Genomic DNA, 18,114 nt, shown 5'->3' on the forward strand with positions numbered 1-18,114 from the left:
GACATCTCACTTCATCCCTGCGCTGTGTCCTGCAGACCTGCTGGAGGAGACCGAGAAGCTGATGAAAGAGAAGGTGGAGGTCCAGCGTCAGGCGGAGAAGGAGAACGCCGACCTCCTGAAGCAGGTGAAGCTGCTGGAGGCGGAGCTGGAGGAGCAGGTCAACAAGGTGATCGAGCTGGAGCACGCTCAGAGGACGGAGAACGGAGACCTCCAACAGCAGATCCAGGCTCTGGAGAAACAGCTGGACAAGAACAGGAAGTTCCTCGACGTAAGTGACAGAGAAAATCACTTGAACAATTTGTCCGGGGAAAGTTTCTCCGGAATTCGAATGAATGTACATTTCAACCACAGTGAAATAGGATTTTATTCTCGTTTTTTCTTTTTTGGCAGCTTTAAATCATGAATGAAATGTTACTGCAGTTTCTCCTTAGAGATAAAAAAAAAAAAAAAAAAACATTATCAGAAAAGGATTTAGTTTATTAGTTGTTTAAATTCCACTTAAGAGCTAACCTGGTGGTTTTAAAAGGATTCTGGGGGAAGGAATTCACCTCATATTGTGCACGCGCTCTAATGAGTTGTGTTCCAGTCATGGTAATTGGGCCACTCGTCCAGGAGCTGGCACGAGGTTGCCTTGACGCTTGTTTGAGTGCAGATTCCTGCTCTCGTCTATCCTGTTCATTAAAAGCCCTTTTTGCTGTTATTGGGAGGACAGCATTTGTCATTTTTGAACAGCAGATTGTCTCAGTTTTTGTCCCTGAGTTTCTGTAAAATATTTCAGCATGCAAAATCCCAGCTGTGTTATAAGTGTGTACAAAATTACAAATACCATACCCACAAAACCTCATAAGATTTCAACCCTTTATGCTTCCCTGTATTACCCTTAAAAAATTAATATAAAAACAAAACCATTTTTATACATTTTTTTGCATTCGTTCATTTACGTTCCCTTCGTCCTCTTGTCCGTATTTTCGTGTTCAGGAACAAGCCGTGGACCGCGAACACGAGAGAGATTTCTTCCAGCAGGAGATCCACAAACTGGAACAACAGCTGAAGAATCCACAGAAGCTTCAGAGCGGCTCCGAGCAAAGACACTCAGAGGTAACAGGAAGCGAGCTGTGTTCTCTGCCAGAGGACACGGTATTGATTTAGACGCTTACTAACATAACACTGAGAGTCACAGAGGAACAACAGAGCTGCTAGAATTACATGATTTTATTTTGGAAATGGATACCAAACAGTGTAGTGTAAGTGCAGAGAGAGTTAATGTTTGTAATATTTAGTCTTAGTAAGTTATATAATAGTGAGTGGTATCTGCAGGATTGCTCTGTTTAATGTTCGTATAGTAACCATCTCATATAGGGGGGAGTGTAACAGACAGAATGAGCAGCACAATATCTTTCAGTCCACTGCTGACAAGTCAGTTACCTTTAACTTTCTGTTTCTGAATAGTTTGATGAATTTTGGTGGTCACCTTTACCCCAGTTTAATTTACATTTTTCAATACAGCAGTGATACTTTGATAGGTGATGATGACATTGACTGACAGTGAGAGATCAGTTTTTATTCGTCCTCATCCCGACACATAGCAGGAAAAAAAAGCATGATAGTTGTCTGCATGCATCACTGTTGTTCATCTCAACATCAGCTGCTCTCTGTTTGACCTGAAAAGTTCTTTATGTGTCTCTGTACGGTAATGACTCTGTCATTAACTGTCGTTTTTCATCCAATCACAATCCAGCCTCCAGTTCACTTCAGGCGAGGAGATGTTTCATTTGGATCAACACTGTTGTCCTCGTTCTGCAGCACATGCACATCTAATGATTGCCTCAAAACAATCAATTGAATACCACAAAAAAAACAAAAACAAATAAGTTGTAGCAGGAAAGAATGACACTCTGCTTATTGTGATACACTCATCAAGCTTCATTTAGTCTAATCTGCCTTTTTATTATATAAGACAACAGTAGTCCCTCATTGCATTTCACTCGCTTATTATCAAACATGATTTACATGATCTGTTATTCAACCTGGGGAAGAAGAGGTTCATGCCTCAGCTGGTTGTTAAAACGTTTGTTCCCTCCTTAAATACAATATTGAAATGATAAACTGTGATTGTTGTTAACCTTGTTGTTTTTGTCACGTGTCAGTCTAACTTCTTTAAACTCTCACTAAGTGCCCAAAGATGACTTTCAGTTTCCACAGACTCCTGCCTCATTTCAATCACTAAGTGCTTTTCTCTTCCTCCTTTTGCCCTCGAACTCTCCCCCCTTCGATCCTTCACGCCTTCTCTCTCTCTCTCTCTCTCGTGACTATTACAGGTGGATGGAGTAACCTTTAAGGTATTGCTTCTAGCTACATGTAGAAACCAAGTCTCCCCCCCCAGAAAGCATTTAGTGCATTAGTATTCCCTGTAGCAGTTCAAACCCCCGTCCTTGTCTCTCGTCCTCCCTCCCGTTTGATCCATCTCTGCTGTTAACAGTTTGTCTTCCCTTTGAAGACACTTCAAAACGTTGTCCTCTTTCTCGTGACTCCTTCCCCTTGGCCCAGTTCAAAACTCCAAAGAAATATTTCAAACAAGTTACGGTTAATTGAAAATGTGACTTCAGAAGAGCATCTGAAAAGTGTCCTCTTTAAAAGGGATTTTCTTAAAAAAAAAAGTCTCATTTTACGTTCACACAGAAGTTTTCCTTTTCTTTCCGTGAAGCCTTAAAACATACCTTCTTACTGTATGTCAGTGTGAATTTGTCATTAAAAAGTTAATTTGCAATCCGTAGTTACAAGAAGAAGACCTTTTATAATGTTTAAAATGTGCATCTTTACGAATAGGCTGCACCTATTTCCTCACAGTGAGAAAGGTTCCTGGTTCGAAACTCACATCAGGCAGAGCCTCTCTCACTACAGTTTGCATCTTCTTCCCGTGCACGCATGGAGCCCCTCCTGCCTGTTCGGTTACTGGCGGCTCTAAAAAGTCATGAATGTGGGTGTGGCCGGTTGTCTCTCTCTGTATCTCTGCCCTGTGATTGACAGGCGAACAGTGCAGTGTGTAGCCCCGCCTCTCGCCCCATAACAGCTTGGATCAGCTCCCGACGGATGGATCATTAGCAATAAACTACAAGTGAACAATATGATTTTAAAAAATACACCAGACTAAGCTTCAGTTACATCCACAAATAAACCAAAAGGGATCTTCTGGTGAAGTAAAGCAGCATTTCCTGTTATTAAATGGAGTCCATCTCACAATCCAGTCACATCAATATTTAATGAAAGGCTTCAGCTGAGGGGGTGTATTTCATCTGTCTTACTATGGTGTCATTTTGCTGTAAGCATAAACACAGTTTTTGTGTCACATCCTCCTTTTAACATGCTATTTTAAAAACGCAGACAACGCACAGTAAAAACAATCAGAAAGTCTTTTTTTTTTTTAAAGTAAACATATTCACTTATCAGTCCGTCACCGCAGGATCGTTTTCTGAGTTAATCCCAAACAAACCTCCCTCCTGTTGACCGCTCTTCCTCCCCTTCATTGATCTGCTGATGTTTTCCCCGTCTCACAGATGGATCCGTTACCTGCCAGCGGTCCTCCTTGCTTAATGTTGCGTCGTGTCTCCCTGAATGAAGTCTCTCTCTCCCCTCTGTCCCTGCACCTCTTCTCACTCTCAGCCCCCCCCTTTCTCAGGTGGATCAGCTGACCTCCCAGCTAGCTGCACATGTACCAGCTACGCTGTGGCGAGTGGTTTTATCAGAGTGAATCTCATTAAACGACCCCCCCCTCTCTCTCTATCTCTTTCTGCCGCTCCTCTCTCTCTCTCTCTCTCTCTCTCTCTCTCTCTCTCTCTCTCTCTCTCTCTTTCTCTCTCTCTCTCTCTCTCTCTCTCTCTACCAGGTGGAGCAGCTGACCTCCCAGCTGAAGGAGAAGGCGGATTGGTGCAGTGAGCTGCTGCTCAGCTCCGAGCAGCTGCGTCGTGAGTTAGGAGAGCGGGACGAAGAGATTGACAAGCTGGAGAGCCGCATCCGCGAGCTGGAGCAGGCCCTGCTGGCCAGCGCTGACTCCCTAGAGAAGGTTAGGAGGGGGAGGGGGGTAGGAGGAGGGAGGGAGGGAGATGATGAAGGATTGAAGGATGTAAAGATCGGGAGTGAGTCAGAGAGAAAAGGCAGTGTGAACAATAGCTGTAGAGCATGGCAGAGTGTGTGTGCGTGTGTGTGTGTGTGTGTGTGTGTGTGTGTGTGTGGAGTTGTGACAGATAGAGGAGGAGGTGAAGAGAGGGAGAACAATGTGTGGGTGGGTCTACTTTGGCAATTTGCTGTTTTGGATGCCACCAATCTATGCTAGCAACTGTCAGATTGCTCCCCCTGTGTTTGTGCAGGGCTGTGCTGAGTCAAGCGAAAGAGAAATGAAAGAATTAGCAAAACTGCATTTGCAAAAAGAAGGATCCAACATGACCAACGTGCATCCTTGTAAATCTTTTGGCTCAAAGGAGTTGCTACTTCACGCCTTTCTGCGGATTGTAAATAACTGCTGTGCTAAATAGTTTCTTTCGTGTGTGTGTGTGTGTGTGTGTGTGTCGCAGGTTGAACAAAAGAAGCAGCATGCATCCATCACAGAGGCAAGACAGTCCACTCTGGAGGCTCAGCTTCAGACGGAGAAAGAAGCTCTGGAGCGGAAAGAGAAGGAGGTAGTGTGCTGCTTGATCAATCTGTAAAGGTTTTTCTTTCATTGATTGATTGATGATGCCTTCTCCCTCACTCTAAAAGAAATATTTATTCACGCGGACAAATTTCAGACTGACACTAAAGTTCTGTCAGTCCGTAGACGTCTCAGTGCTTCAGATTCGTTCCAAATATGAGCTCAGCATCCTGAAAATGAAGAAGTGTGCTCTTGCTGTCAGCGTCTCGTGGTGTCTCATGGAAGGTGTTTGTCGTGTTTGTCTGTGCTCTCAGATCTGCAACCTGGAGGAGCAGCTGGAGCAGTTCAGAGAGGAGCTGGAGAACAAGAGCGAGGAGGTGCAGCAGCTAAACATGCAGCTGGAGATCCAGAGAAAAGAGATCATCAGCCAGCAGGAATACCTGGAAACAAGGGATAGCATGCTCCAGGTAAACAGCCGAAGAGCGTTCATACAGTGTCTCTATCAGAGAATACAGAGTGCAGAATAAGTTCAGTGTCGCTTGTTGCACATTGCTGGCTCGTAGTTTTTCTTATTGCACTCACAGACGCTGAAGATATTTAAAAAAAAAAGTTTTCTTAATATTTCATCTTACTTTGTGTTTGATAAAAATCTGTATTGATCATAACTGTTGTTATGAAGAGAAAACGTCAAACTGCTGGTTGTAATATTTCAGATAAACTTTAACTCCAGTAAAAACCAGAGGACTGACGTCTAACGCCACCCAGAACGGCCCTCATCTGTTGCAAATTTTGAAATAGTTATTTTGAATCTCTGCCCACGTTACTGCTCTCTTTCAGCTGCTCTTTTTCCTCTTAAAAAAAATAAAATAAAAATTGCTCTTTGTTGCTAATTTTAATTTACATATTCTTCAGGTTTTTACATTTCACATTTTCTTCCCATTTGAGACTCACTGCGGCTGCCTCCACATTTCTTTTTATTTCACTCCATAAATGTACTTTCAGCAGTCGGCCACAAGGCTGACTCTGGGTGGACTTTGGCGTGTTTATTAATAGCCATCGCATTATAATCTCTGACTTTTGAAGGTGATGGAGAAGAAGGACAGGGAAATAGCTCTTCTTAATGAACAGATCTCTAAGCTCCAACACATGGAAACAGCCTCTGATAACAAGGTAACACAATATGCATATACGAAATAGTGTCCAAGTCTATTTCGCATAAGCATAGCTCCCTGGTATTGCATCAGTGTGTGTGTTTTTTTTCTTTTCTGGTTCCATGTACACTTTTCATGTATTTATTTTTTTTGCTCCATTTTTTTGTGTTTTGTTTTTTTTGTTGGGTGGTTTTTGGTTGTTTTGTCTCGGTAAGTAGTTCCACAACACCATCGTCTTTTTGTGAGGTGATCATCTGCTCATACGAGGTGAAAATTAAAGCTCTGAGTCTCTAAATATTTTTGTTTTTAACATTTGGATCATCTGCAGAGATATTTAAAGAGAAAAGCCTAAAAACAAAGAATCTTTCCAAACGAGAAGGGACTCAGAGGTTTATAACGGAAAAGGTCTGGGCTCCTCAAATCTGACTTTTTTTGTTTTTTCATTAATGAGCTTATTTTTTTATCTTCAGGAAATTGATCAGAGAGATGAGCTGATCAAAGACCTGGAGTCCCAGGTCGAGTGCCTGCGAAGTGAACAAGAGCGCTTGAAGAGGAACAACGAGGAGGAGCTCGACCAACTGAATGCAGTCATAGACAAACTTCAGCAGGAACTGGCCAATATCGAGCAGAAGCAGAACACAGAGGAAGATGAGGACCTAAATGCTGAGCCAGAAAACATCCCATGTGGGCCCAGCAAAGAGGAGTTTGATGAAATGAAGCAGAGAACGGACCTGGCCACCAAAGAGCTCCATACACTCAAATCAGAGCACAGAAAGCTGCTGGAGACATACCTGCGCTTGAAAGAGAACGCAGAAGCTTTAGCTGAGAGCAAAACACAGGAGAGCTCCGAGCTGGAGCTTGAAGAAGCTCTCAGGGAGAAAACAGCGAGCCTTGTAGTGTTTCAGGCTCAGGTTCAAGCTTTAGAGCAGAGCGCAACATCCAGAGTGGAAGAGTTGGACTTGCGTATCCGCGAGCTTGAGATCGTAGTTGATGAAAAGGACAGTGAGTTGAGCCGTTGTCGCCTTCTTGTGCAGCAGACGCAAAGCCATGCGGACGCTCTCCAGGAGAAGGTCTCAAACCTGGAGAAGAACCTGAGAGAAAAGATGGCTGCAGCGCTGGTCAGCCAGGCCACACTGGAGGCCTTCCAGCAACAGCAGTCAGACGAGTCCAAAGAAAACCAGGAGCAGATCAGACAACAAGCAGAGTCTCATGTCTATGACTTTGGCGACTTTGGCATTCCCAAAATGGATTTCAGTGGAATTGGTCAAGTGAGACAGGTCCCCACAGGGAAGGTGGTCCATCTGACCCAGAGGCTGCGGGAGCTGGAGGTGGGACTGAGCGGGATGCAGAAGGACCAGGAGCTCCAGAAGCAGCTGCTGTCCAGCTCTGAGGAGGAGGTGCTGGAGTACGAGAAGAGGCTTTCTGTGCTCATGGAGCTGCTCAGTCAGATGAAGGTCAAGACACCACAGAGGACTTCAGCCGCTGATGGGGTAAGAGTTGTTCTACAAGAGACCTCGTTCAACATTTTGAACTTTTCCAACATTAAAATCCGCCAAAAAATCCCTGCAAAACCACAAAGTGTATTTTTGAGAGTTAGATTTTTGTTTGAATTTAAAAAAAACAAACAAGAATACATATCCTTACTTATGGACTGTAGAGATGATAGATTTAGATAAATATCAACAGAGCAAAGCTAGCTGTTTCCCCCTGTTTACATTCGTCAAGCTAAGCTAAGCTAACCATCTGCCAGTTGTTGCCTCATGTTTTCAGCAAATAACTGTCAAAAAAAAGATTTTCCTGTTTATTGGTAGATTTGGTTTTATTTTTGCAAATATAAAAAGAGACTACCGGTAGGTATTTTTTGATTCAAGTATAATACTAACAACAATGAGTAATTGTCAAAGGTTCAATTAATCAATTTCAAAAAACTGTCATTGAAATGTGAATTTAATTTGGATCCGACATTATAACTTATTTTTCAATAAGTCACTTTAAATTGTCACAAATTCTTAAGTGTTCACATCATCAGAATCACAGAAAACGTAAACGATTGTATCCACCCAACAGTAAAAAAGATCCAAAATATAAGTCAGTAGATACTTTCAGGTAAACATTAACAAAAAGTAAATACACTCTTTAACCCTTTATTGGAGCTTCTTTCTTTTTCTCCTTTAATTGTTTATAAAATGTTATCAAGTTATAACCTTTGTGACATTTTTCTGTCCAGGCTTCCTCTGCTGGTGAGCAGCCGTCTGTGTCTGCAGTTCTTCAGGAGCTGCAGGAGGTCCGAGACGAGGCTTCAGCCGCCAACGAGCAGCTCAACAGTTACAAGGAGAGCTGCAGCAGACTGCAGGGGGAGCTCACAGTACGTGGCCTATCCATCCTTCTCATTCATTGATTTAATTTCATGAATGCTTTGGGTTGACCGACACATGCTTTTTCTTTTTTCCAGGAGAAAGCGATTACAGTAGAGAGACTGCAGGAGCAACTGCAAAACGTGAGCACAAAAAAAATACACTACCCAGGTAACTTGTTTATGAAAAGCCCACTCTCTGGTCTAATACTTAAACGTTGTCACTCTAGCTGTCATCTGGAGACAAACAGGAGACCCAGATGTTTAAACGGGAATTAACAGAGGCTCAGAATGAGGCGGCTGCCACCAAAGAGGAGCTGAACAGCTGCAGAGAGAGCATCGAGAAGCTGCAGGAGCTGCTGCAGGTACAGACTCAGACCTCTGTCATCTGGACAGAGTCATATCTTAAGCCTTTTTCCTCTTATCTGTAACTATAGTGTCTTTAAAATGTATTCAAAGTCAATACTCTTATCCGTTTGGTGACTATGAAGCTAAAGGCAGCAGCAGGTTAGCTTAGCATAATCCAAACAGCTAGCCTACCACTCTCCAGAGTTAAATTCCTGTCCCCCCAAAGATGACCAAACCAAACAACAATGTGACACACTCATACTTTAATTTGTATCAATGATTAAACGAGTTATAAAGTGTTGAAGTGTTAGTGAATTAGTGACTTCATTGTGTTAATGTTAAATTGAGTGTACCAGCTCATTGTCATGATTAGTCATTTAGGATTTCACTTACTCACATTTTGATCACATGCTTTTATTTTGAAGGAGCGGGAAATGACCATTGCCCAACTGAAAGCAGAACTCTTCCAAGTAAGTCAGAAATGTTTGAATTCTTTCATGTTGAAATATGTTGAACAGTTTCATCAGTGCGTCACTTTGAACACTGTTATGATACCTGCTCATTTAGTGTTTGATCACCTGCTCCATCATTTTCAAGGTAAAGGCTGACGAAGACAGAGCTGACATGGCAGAGCTGCACCAGGAGCTGGAGGTGGTGAGAAAGGATGCTGTTTCCACCAAAGAAGAACTGAACATCTTCAGGCAGCGTAACGAGAAACTTGAGGAGGACCACCAAGCCCGGGAACTTGTCATTTCTGACCTCAAAGAGGCGCTTCAGGAGGCGAGTAAGAATGTGGATACCACCAAAGAAGAACTGAGCAGCTACAGGCGGCACAACGAGAAGCTACAGGACGAACTCAAAGTCAGTGAAGCTTCGATCTCGAAGCTCAGAGAGGAGCTGCAGGAGGTGCGAACAGCCCTGCTGAAAACAGCGGAGTCGAGTCCTTCGTCTCCTCTGCCCCTCCTCTCGACGTCCTCCTCTTCCTCCTCCACCACCCAGCCTAAAAGGAAAGGAGGCAAACAGCCACCAGGAAAGGGAAGCAGCACTAAAGATAAACAAGCCCTCTCCAGGAAGACCTCGGCCAACTCCAGCCAGTCCGCCAGCAAATCTCACAGCGCTCGTCTGAACAGCAGCTCAGAGCAGCAGGTGGATGTGACACACTCGTCCACGCAGACCGAACAAGTTGTTGATTTCAGTTCGGGGGATAAACCCATGACCAAAGACGAGGTAGAAGAGGTGATTGGAGAGTTCCAGGACAAGATTGTACAGATGCAGGAGCTCCACGCGGCGGAGATCCTGGACATGGAGGCTCGGCACATTTCAGAGAGCGAGAGTCTTCGCAGGGACACGCAAGCTGTGGAGGACGAGTGTAAAGCCCTCAAAGCTGCCATCGAAAAACTGCGTTCTGCTGAGGTGAGGACAGGAAATGATATCTAAAATCCAAACTATACACTTATTCTTTAAACAGTAAAAAAAAAATACTTCTCATCATAGTCTACTGTTTTACCAGGTTGAAACTAGATCAATTTCATCCTAGACTTTCACATAATGATACAATTCAAATGTATTTCTTTATTTCTTCGTAAACTGCAGACTCAAAACTGTTTTGAATGTTTTATCTTTTTCTAAGTAGTTATGTTAAACTTGGTGATCACAGTTGTCAAGTGGATCTGGGACACTGTCATTGTTCATCCTGCTTGTAGGATAAGAATAATGAAAATGCTTTTAAAGTCCAAAACAAGACTAAAGGTGTTTTCTACTCATTCGTGTTATATTTACAGAAAGTCTCGTGACCTATTATGTACTTATTCTTCGTGCTGTTCATTCAGTCTGGAAACTTCTATATTACGAACGTAACATGGCTTATTGGATTATTATTTAAGTTGCCTCAGTTGTTAGAAATAGGACGGACTTCATTCTTTAGACTTGGATCTTTTTTTCATGTTCAAATCGCTGCTTTTGTAAATCAAAAGCCCCAAAACTTCCCTCAGGGACGTCGAGGGTTGCTGATTATTTTTGATTGATAAAATACGTGTTTCATCTTTTCTAGGCCCCTTCATCGAGACAGGAGCGCCCCACACACCAGTTCAAAGATGGCTACACAAGCGGTAAGATGCACATTTCTTATTTCACTCTTATCTTTATGTAGCTCTTTACACAAGCCGAAGCTAAACAAAGGACTTTATTGTACTTCACATTAACGCTTGTTTCATGAGCATTTGTTATTACAGACTCCTAAAAAAACCCAACCTTATTCCTCGTAGTACATGTCTAAAGTGTTGTTTTTGTCCCCTTGCAGACAGCAGCTCAGACTACAGCCAGCGGACTGGATTTGACGTGCCGAACTTACAGCAGGAGTTTAGGACAACTCCAGAGGGTGCGAGGAGAGAGACTGATGATCCACTGCCCGACCGAATCAAGGTACAACTTTCCTGTGTTCTCTCAGCGCTCAGTTTGTGCTTTATCTCCTAAACTAGTGTCAAATACTGAGTTTCTGCTTTATTCCTTATTTGACCCTACTAGCTTTTTTTTTTTTTTTCTAACTAGAAGGGAACAAACATTTGTGTGCCTTGTTTCTGTGTAGACGCTGCTCCGTGAGGTGCACCAGGAGGGCATGCAGGTGCTCTCTCTGTCAGAGATCCCTCTCTCTGAAAGCGAAGCGGGCGGCCAGTTTAACATCCAGGGGTGGGTGAAGGAAAGAGACGCCTTACTGGCTACTGTGGAGTCTCTGAAAGGCCTCATCACACAGATGCAAACAAGCAGAGATACACAGGTAGGAGGAAACCTGACAAAGGAGTGTATTTAAACTATGTGTCAGAGCTCGAGCAGACTGAAGGTCCACAGTCTTCTTTTGAACGTCTTCTTGTTGTTTAACTGAGCCGGGCCTCTTGTCTTGTCGCAGACGTCAGGAGGTGCGGACTGGCGAGGTCAGTTGTTGGATGCAGTGCAGCAGGTGTTCACGAGGGAGCGCAGTGTGCTCAAGAGCGCCCTCTACAGCCAACTGGACCTGCTGGACACCAACGACGCCATCATCCATCTCAACCAGCTGGAGCACAGACTGGCTGAACAGGTCAGAAAAAAACAAGAAGGCTCGAATTTGGTCAGACATTAGACAGCAGGACATTTTATATTAAGGTTTTCGCTTCAACAATTCAATCCTTTATATACAGTTAAATACACAGATAGATATTATTATCATGCTGTCGTCTCCTCTAGTTACCCTTTAAGTACTGTAGGTAAGTCATTTAGGAGGGAAAATCTATCTGCTAAAAGCTTTTCACTAAAATCGTAAATATCAAAGAGGAGGGTAGTGACAAAAGGAAAAACCTGAAAATACAATTTATACAGATTCAGTTGATTCATTAACAGTCAGAAGTTTTACTGAATGGTTTATTAAAGATGACTTCAGGCAGGTTTTTTTTACAGTTGTTATCAGTGTGACTTCATCTTACTAACCTCAACCAATGACTGAGAGAGACATTACATCAGGGTCTCATTTCACCAAATAGATGACTAAACTGCATTTTTGGATTATAAACAACCATCTCTGGTCCCCTCTCCTTTGATTACCACTTGTTGTGTTTTGGTGACAAACAACAGTGTTGTCTTTTTGATTGTTGTCCAGGATGCCCAGCACAGAGAGGCGATGGGCTCGCTCCACACTGCTGACCGGTCCAGTCTCATCTCTGAGCTTCAGCAGCTCCGTAGTCAACTAGAGCGACTTCCCCAAGGTGAACTTGCTTCTCAAAAAAAAACAACCTTAAAAACTTACCTTTGCTCTCTGGCTGTTGGTGATTTTTTTTAAATAATTTCACATGACCGTAATAATGACGTTTACCTGCTCTGACGTGACGCGTCCTGCTGATTTGAACGTTTTTTCTCTGATCGTTCTCTTCCAGGTTCCCAGCCTGCAGCATCGTCACCGGGTGGTGTGGACTGCAGCGTGAAGGAGCAGAGGGAGGGGGGAGCTGCTCACGGAGCAGCGGGGGCCAACAGGCTGCTGCTGGAGGAGCTGAAGGCTGAACTGTCCCAAACGAAACTGGAGCTGGAGACGACGCTGAAGGCTCAGCACAAACACCTCAGAGAGCTGGACACACTCAGGTCAGACACGTTTGAATGAAACACCTTGAAACATTTTAGCAACTTAGTCAGTCCAAATACTTAACCAGGATGGATGTGCTTTCCATATTCTTGAGTTTAAAGGTTACAATTAGAGCCTTTCTGTGTGTTATTCATTTGAATAATCATAGAAGTCAGAGAGGATGAAACATCCAACAAAGTTCCCAGGAGAGAATTGAATTCGATCACTTGTCTTTTTTGATGACCATGTCCTAATGATGCCCCTCATATGAATATCTCTTTGGTTACAACAGTTTTGTGAAGACTGAAAAACAAAGCTCAGAATAATTGCTTTTACTGTATTTATTGCTTTTTCCTTTTGTAAGACGCCCGTACCAGTTTAAAAGTAGAAACATCCATTCTTGTGTCTGTGAACAGGGCGGAGGTATCGCAGAAGGCCGCTGAGGTGGACGCTCTGAACGACCAGCTGACGGAGGAGAGGAAGAGGAGCAGAGATCTTCTGTGGGCCATGGAGAAGGAGAAGTGTCGAACAGAGAGGAACAAGGACAGCAAACGAGAAGAAGTGGAGGTAAGAGGATTTCTACACGAGGCTTCAAGGGCTCAGGCAGAAGATCGATCTTGTCCCGTTTAAAAACTGTTATAATACATAAGTTGAGGGTTTGTCATGTTAGTCACAAAGTGATTCGGCATTTGTAAGAGTAACAACTATCATCTCTTTTCAATGAAGGACCTGCATCTCAGTCTGGAGGAGCAGAAGAGCCGCGTGGCCGAGCTGACTCTGACCCTGGATCAGGAGCGTCAGGCCTCCTCTCAGATCTCCCAGCAGGCTGAACAGGAGCGTCTGAGCCTCCACAGAAGCATCCAGGAGCTCCAGGTGCAGCTGGAGACCGAGCGAGCCAAGGCTCTGGAGATGAGCGCCGCACTGGGGAGGGAGAAGGTGCGGCGGACCGGTGTCTCCTCAGACAGCGGGCCCTCCTGTGAGGCTGCGGAGGAGAGAGAAGGGCCGGAGGAGGAGAGTCTGCTGGAGAGGCTGCAGAAGGAGCTGGATGACAAACATGCACAGGTTTGTTGTCGTGCTTGATTTCAATCTGCTCAGAATGGAAAGATATTTAATAAATACTGCTTTGTTTTAACCGCGAGATCTCTGACGAATGTCAACGGCCGTCCCCAGGTGGTACATCTCCTCAGTCAGGTGGAGACCCAGAAGCTGGAGGTGGTTCGAAAGGAGGAGCAGCTGACTTTAGGGACTCAGAGGTCGAGACGGGAGCAGGAGGTTCTTCAGGAAGCTCAAACCAAACTGAAAAGACTCGAAGCACAAATGTGTGAAACCCAGGAGCAGCTGGAGAGAGAGACGGAGAGGAGGAAGAGTCTGGAGGAGGAGAGGGAGAGACTGGAGGAGAGGCTGAACCAGTTTGGAGGTCAGAGAGGAGCTGATGGCCACAGCGTGAGTATTTATTAAGTCGTCAGAATCCTGTCTGTTCGTTCTTTGTGTCGTGTTTCATTTCTGAATCCGAGTTGTCTGATCAGCAGGCAGCCTTGCACGGCGAGTCCACCGACCGCACCAAAGACTGGGTGTTCCAGCAGAAGAGTGGAAATGTTCAGGCAGCAGGATCCAGCACATCTAACCCCCTGGAGGTCTCTCCAGCCGGCCACAAGCTCCTCGGGAAACTCCAGCTGATTTCCTCGAAGATCCGCAGCATGGCGAGCAAGAACACCGGCCGGTAAGAAACACAGCGAGATCTGATGTAGGGTCAGTCAGATGGTTTTGGTTTCTGAGCCAGCAGCTTTAAAAGTTCACCGTCATCATCAGTGTCTTTGAGCATCTATCTTTATCAGATCCCCTCATCATTAGAAACAACTGACACAGCTCGCCTGTCATTAAAATAGTGACTGAAACCTCAAAAAAAAAAAAAAAAAGACAATGATTTTGTGAAAAGGACAAAAGAAAACTCAAAATGAATGACTAATCAGATGTTTTGAAGGTTGTCATCACATCCTATTTTCAGCATGTTAAGGTGTCCCCACAACTGCCTGAACAGAGTTTAAGTTCGAACATTAACACAAATAATGTAATTGGATGAATAAACTGTTTCAGGGTCCATAAACGTGATGTACATTTGTAAGACGTGTTTTATCTGGACTAACTGGTTTGTGTGTACACGTGCTGTGTGAACAGGATGACTGCAGAGGTGGACGCTGAAGAGTTATCCTGGGTTCAGTCTCACGTTGATGAGGTCATCACGATGCTGCAACAGTCTGCAGGCCCCCTCTTCGTGCCTGAGGTTAGCAAACTGTTTTAGTTTTATTGTTTCTATTCCTACTGTGATTTTGTGGCTGCGTCTGGTGAAGATAAACCAGAGAGAAACAAAAATATCATTAATAAGCTTGTAAGCTTTGCCAAATCCTGTCAGGAGAGGAATTGTGATGAGCTGAAATCAGCTGTTTCCTTTCATAAACGTCTGTAGGCTGTCGAGCTCCAACATAACAACACATGGTCGTGATGACTTTGTTTATTTCTACCCGAGCAGAGTGCTTCCCTGCTGGCCGTAGGCTCCTCCAGCTCCTCAAATTCCCTGACTGAGCGGCTGCTGAGACAAAACGCCGAGCTGACGGGATTTGTCAGCCGTCTGACCGAAGAGAAGAACGACCTGAGGAACCACACGCTCCGCCTGGAGGAGGAGCTACGAAGATACCGACAGGCCGGACTGGGCTCGGGGGATAGTGTGAGTAGAGATCTCCCGTTTGACATCATGTCTTTTCAAGGCGGTAGGCTGTGACTTACCTGCGTTGTTTAATTTGTAACTGCAGTTCAGCAGCAGGAGAGGAGTGTCGAAGGCGGATTCGGCGGGTTTGCTGCTTTCTCAGGAGCGGGAGGCTTGGACCAGAGAGAAGGTCCGCTTGGAGAAAGCTTTACATCAGTCCCAGGCCCATGTGGCTCGACTCAGGGGAGAAATCAGGACTGAAACCCTGAGAGAAATAACTGGACCTGAGGCTGATAATGCTGCACTGAAGGTCAGCTCAAACAACATTGCAAAGATCACTTGAATGAGTCTGTCCACAGTTCTGTTGTGAAAACCACTCGTGAATGTCTTTCCTTTGTCTCCAGAGGATGTATGGGAAATACTTGAGGTCAGAAAGCTTCCGCAAAGCTCTCATCTACCAGAAGAAGTATCTGCTGTTACTGCTGGGCGGCTTCCAGGAGTGTGAGGAGGCCACGCTGTCTCTCCTCTCCAGGATGGGAGGCCGGCCGTCCATCACCAGCCTGGACTCTCTCAACCAGCGCCGCAGGGGGCTGATGCGCTTCCGCTCTGCTGTTAGAGTCTCCATCGCCCTCTCCAGGTAGGCAGCTGGATCACATCGAAACGACATAAAGAAATCCATTCAAATCAAAAATGGTTACTGCAACTCCCATGCTTTCTCTTCAGAATGCGCTTCCTGGTCAAGCGATGGCACAAAGCAACAGGGATGAGCTCACCAACCTCCTGCAGCATCAACAAGAACGGAGGAGGTCAATCATTAGGTAACACCAGCATTTGTTTTTGCTCACGTCCTCAGGAAAGTAAATTAGATGTGATGTGCTGAATTAATTCTTGATGCCTTTCTCTCAGGTCCAGAGGTGAGAGACTATCTTCACCCGGGCAGTGTGGAGATGTACAGAGACAGAGGGAGTGGAGGAGGAGGAGGAGGAGTCTCCAGCAGCAGGGGGCGGAGTGGACGTGAATCACCCAGATCGGCTTCAGCTGTCTCTTCCACTCACCACAGGTGCAACCTACAGTTACTGTTACTCCCGTTAATCATCTTGTGTATTGTTTTATTATTTTTACAATCAAACATAGGAACAGATAAAGTTTGTATGAAACAGTTTTTATAAAGTTCTCATATAAGCCTAATATGGGCCTCTCGCGGTGAGATGCTGTGTTTGTTGCGTTACTGAGGGGTTGTCATGCATGTGTTGTGCAGGTTTCACACGGCTGGAGACCCCGGAGCTCTCACCTGTTCCCACCTGCAGAGCTACGACCCCGACCGAGCGCTCACTGACTACATCTCCAGGCTGGAGGCGCTGCAGAGGAGGCTGGGGAGCGTGACATCAGGTAACACTCGACAGAGCGCTCGGTCAAGACTCTCTATTACAGCTTAGTCCTGTTTACTAAACATCACCGAGTAATTATGAATATACTGTGAGAGAGTATTTAACCTCATATGTAACATCTATAGCTTCTTTTAAAGGTTGATTAAACTTATTCTGTAAGACATATTTAATATCTTAACTCCACTTAGATTTGATATCCGCCCCTGACTCATCATCTCTCTCTCATGTGATATGAACGTATGTTACTTTTTGTCTTTTCCTCAGTAGAGCACTTTGAGACCTTGTTCGCAAAAGAGATGATTTATGGTTCCCTTTACATGTTTTATTTTAAACTGATACATGTCAGTGTTTGATATTAAACAAAACATTTTTTTTATTCATCTGGTGTTAAACTAATTTGACGACAAAAAAGACAATTGAATGAATGGGGTTTTTTTCCAAATACTTCAAAAATGTCAAATGAACAATATGTAACTCTGACACCTAGTGTTTAAAATTGGTACTGCAATTGAAATAGAAGTTCAGAGTATTTTTGAGCTGTACTGTAATATAGATGTATCATAACAAGAGCGAGGCACTGACCCTGAAAATTAGGAATTTCCTTCATGATCTTTATTGACATGTTTTCATGGTGGGTTTATCATTTCAAAATCAACTCGACCTCTGTTTTCTCCACAGGTGCTTCTTCTTATGCTCAATTGCACTTTGGCTTGAGAAGATAGATGCCGTCAAGATATTTTGGCTTGAAGAAACTCAGTTGCCTTTTCTCGTGCTGAGCGCTCTGCTGTTTTCTATCAGTCAGCTGTGGACTGTTTCTCTCCATGTGGACCAAAACCCATTTTTTTATTCGTGTACGACATGTTGTATTCAGGCTATATGTCGCCAGCACTTGAAAAACAGCTATGTTTGTATTTGAATCTGCCTCTCTGTCGTGGATGAGCTTCAATCATGTATATTTGTTTAATGCTAATTTAAGACCTTGTGATTAATTTATGTTTGTGTCGTATGGGTGGAGCGTTATGTAGAGAATGTTTGGGTTTCTTGTTAAGGAGGCTGCTACTGGATGTTCTACACTACACTGTGTTTTGTTTAGGCCAGACAGACTACAGAGGACATTTGTAGAGAACGTATTTTTGTAAAGTGTAGGAGCTTTGAATTTTCTGGGTATTTTGTCAAAAACTGAATTAAAGAGGACTACTTATTTGAAAGATATTTTTGTTTTTATTTCTGATTCCCGCACACTGTCTAACTTGCAAACATTTATCGGCAACATTTCGGTACAAGACCTTCATCAGGCACACTGTTTGTTGAAATGAGCTGGACATCTTTAATAGGAAGCCTGCAACCAATCATTTTGATGAAGTCAGCTCTGAATCAACAAACAAACAAACCCAGTTGAGATCACATACTGTACATCACAAAAAGCTATGGAAAGAGTAAGAGGCAGTTCTAAATAACTTCCCAATTT

The 18,114-nt window shown here is 44.0% G+C and overlaps 1 protein-coding gene across 6 annotated transcripts in view; it reads left to right on the forward strand.

The window, feature by feature from the left end:
* The window catches only part of akap9 (A kinase (PRKA) anchor protein 9), a 57,470-nt gene extending 39,612 nt beyond the window's left edge, over positions 1–17,858 (forward strand). For 4 of the 6 annotated variants that reach the window (XM_079367722.1, XM_079367724.1, XM_079367725.1 and 1 more), the window contains 30 exons: positions 36–268; positions 979–1,098; positions 3,884–4,060; positions 4,569–4,673; positions 4,939–5,091; positions 5,708–5,794; positions 6,246–7,265; positions 8,003–8,140; positions 8,228–8,272; positions 8,359–8,493; positions 8,902–8,946; positions 9,074–9,889; positions 10,527–10,584; positions 10,776–10,897; positions 11,061–11,249; positions 11,379–11,546; positions 12,102–12,207; positions 12,376–12,577; positions 12,974–13,124; positions 13,284–13,619; positions 13,728–14,000; positions 14,084–14,277; positions 14,733–14,838; positions 15,085–15,279; positions 15,365–15,568; positions 15,663–15,895; positions 15,982–16,076; positions 16,165–16,318; positions 16,517–16,647; positions 17,325–17,858. In XM_079367722.1, the coding sequence (XP_079223848.1) occupies positions 36–268; positions 979–1,098; positions 3,884–4,060; positions 4,569–4,673; positions 4,939–5,091; positions 5,708–5,794; positions 6,246–7,265; positions 8,003–8,140; positions 8,228–8,272; positions 8,359–8,493; positions 8,902–8,946; positions 9,074–9,889; positions 10,527–10,584; positions 10,776–10,897; positions 11,061–11,249; positions 11,379–11,546; positions 12,102–12,207; positions 12,376–12,577; positions 12,974–13,124; positions 13,284–13,619; positions 13,728–14,000; positions 14,084–14,277; positions 14,733–14,838; positions 15,085–15,279; positions 15,365–15,568; positions 15,663–15,895; positions 15,982–16,076; positions 16,165–16,318; positions 16,517–16,647; positions 17,325–17,368 (6,035 nt within the window). In that variant the 3' untranslated portion in view covers positions 17,369–17,858. The remainder of the gene's footprint in view (positions 1–35; positions 269–978; positions 1,099–3,883; positions 4,061–4,568; positions 4,674–4,938; positions 5,092–5,707; positions 5,795–6,245; positions 7,266–8,002; positions 8,141–8,227; positions 8,273–8,358; positions 8,494–8,901; positions 8,947–9,073; positions 9,890–10,526; positions 10,585–10,775; positions 10,898–11,060; positions 11,250–11,378; positions 11,547–12,101; positions 12,208–12,375; positions 12,578–12,973; positions 13,125–13,283; positions 13,620–13,727; positions 14,001–14,083; positions 14,278–14,732; positions 14,839–15,084; positions 15,280–15,364; positions 15,569–15,662; positions 15,896–15,981; positions 16,077–16,164; positions 16,319–16,516; positions 16,648–17,324) is intronic. The other 2 variants (XM_079367723.1, XM_079367726.1) reach the window with 2 other exon arrangements.
* Positions 17,859–18,114: the final 256 nt, after the last annotated feature.

This window comes from Symphodus melops (genome assembly GCF_947650265.1).
Source record: "Symphodus melops genome assembly, chromosome: 18".
NCBI classification, from domain to species: Eukaryota; Metazoa; Chordata; class Actinopteri; order Labriformes; family Labridae; genus Symphodus; species Symphodus melops.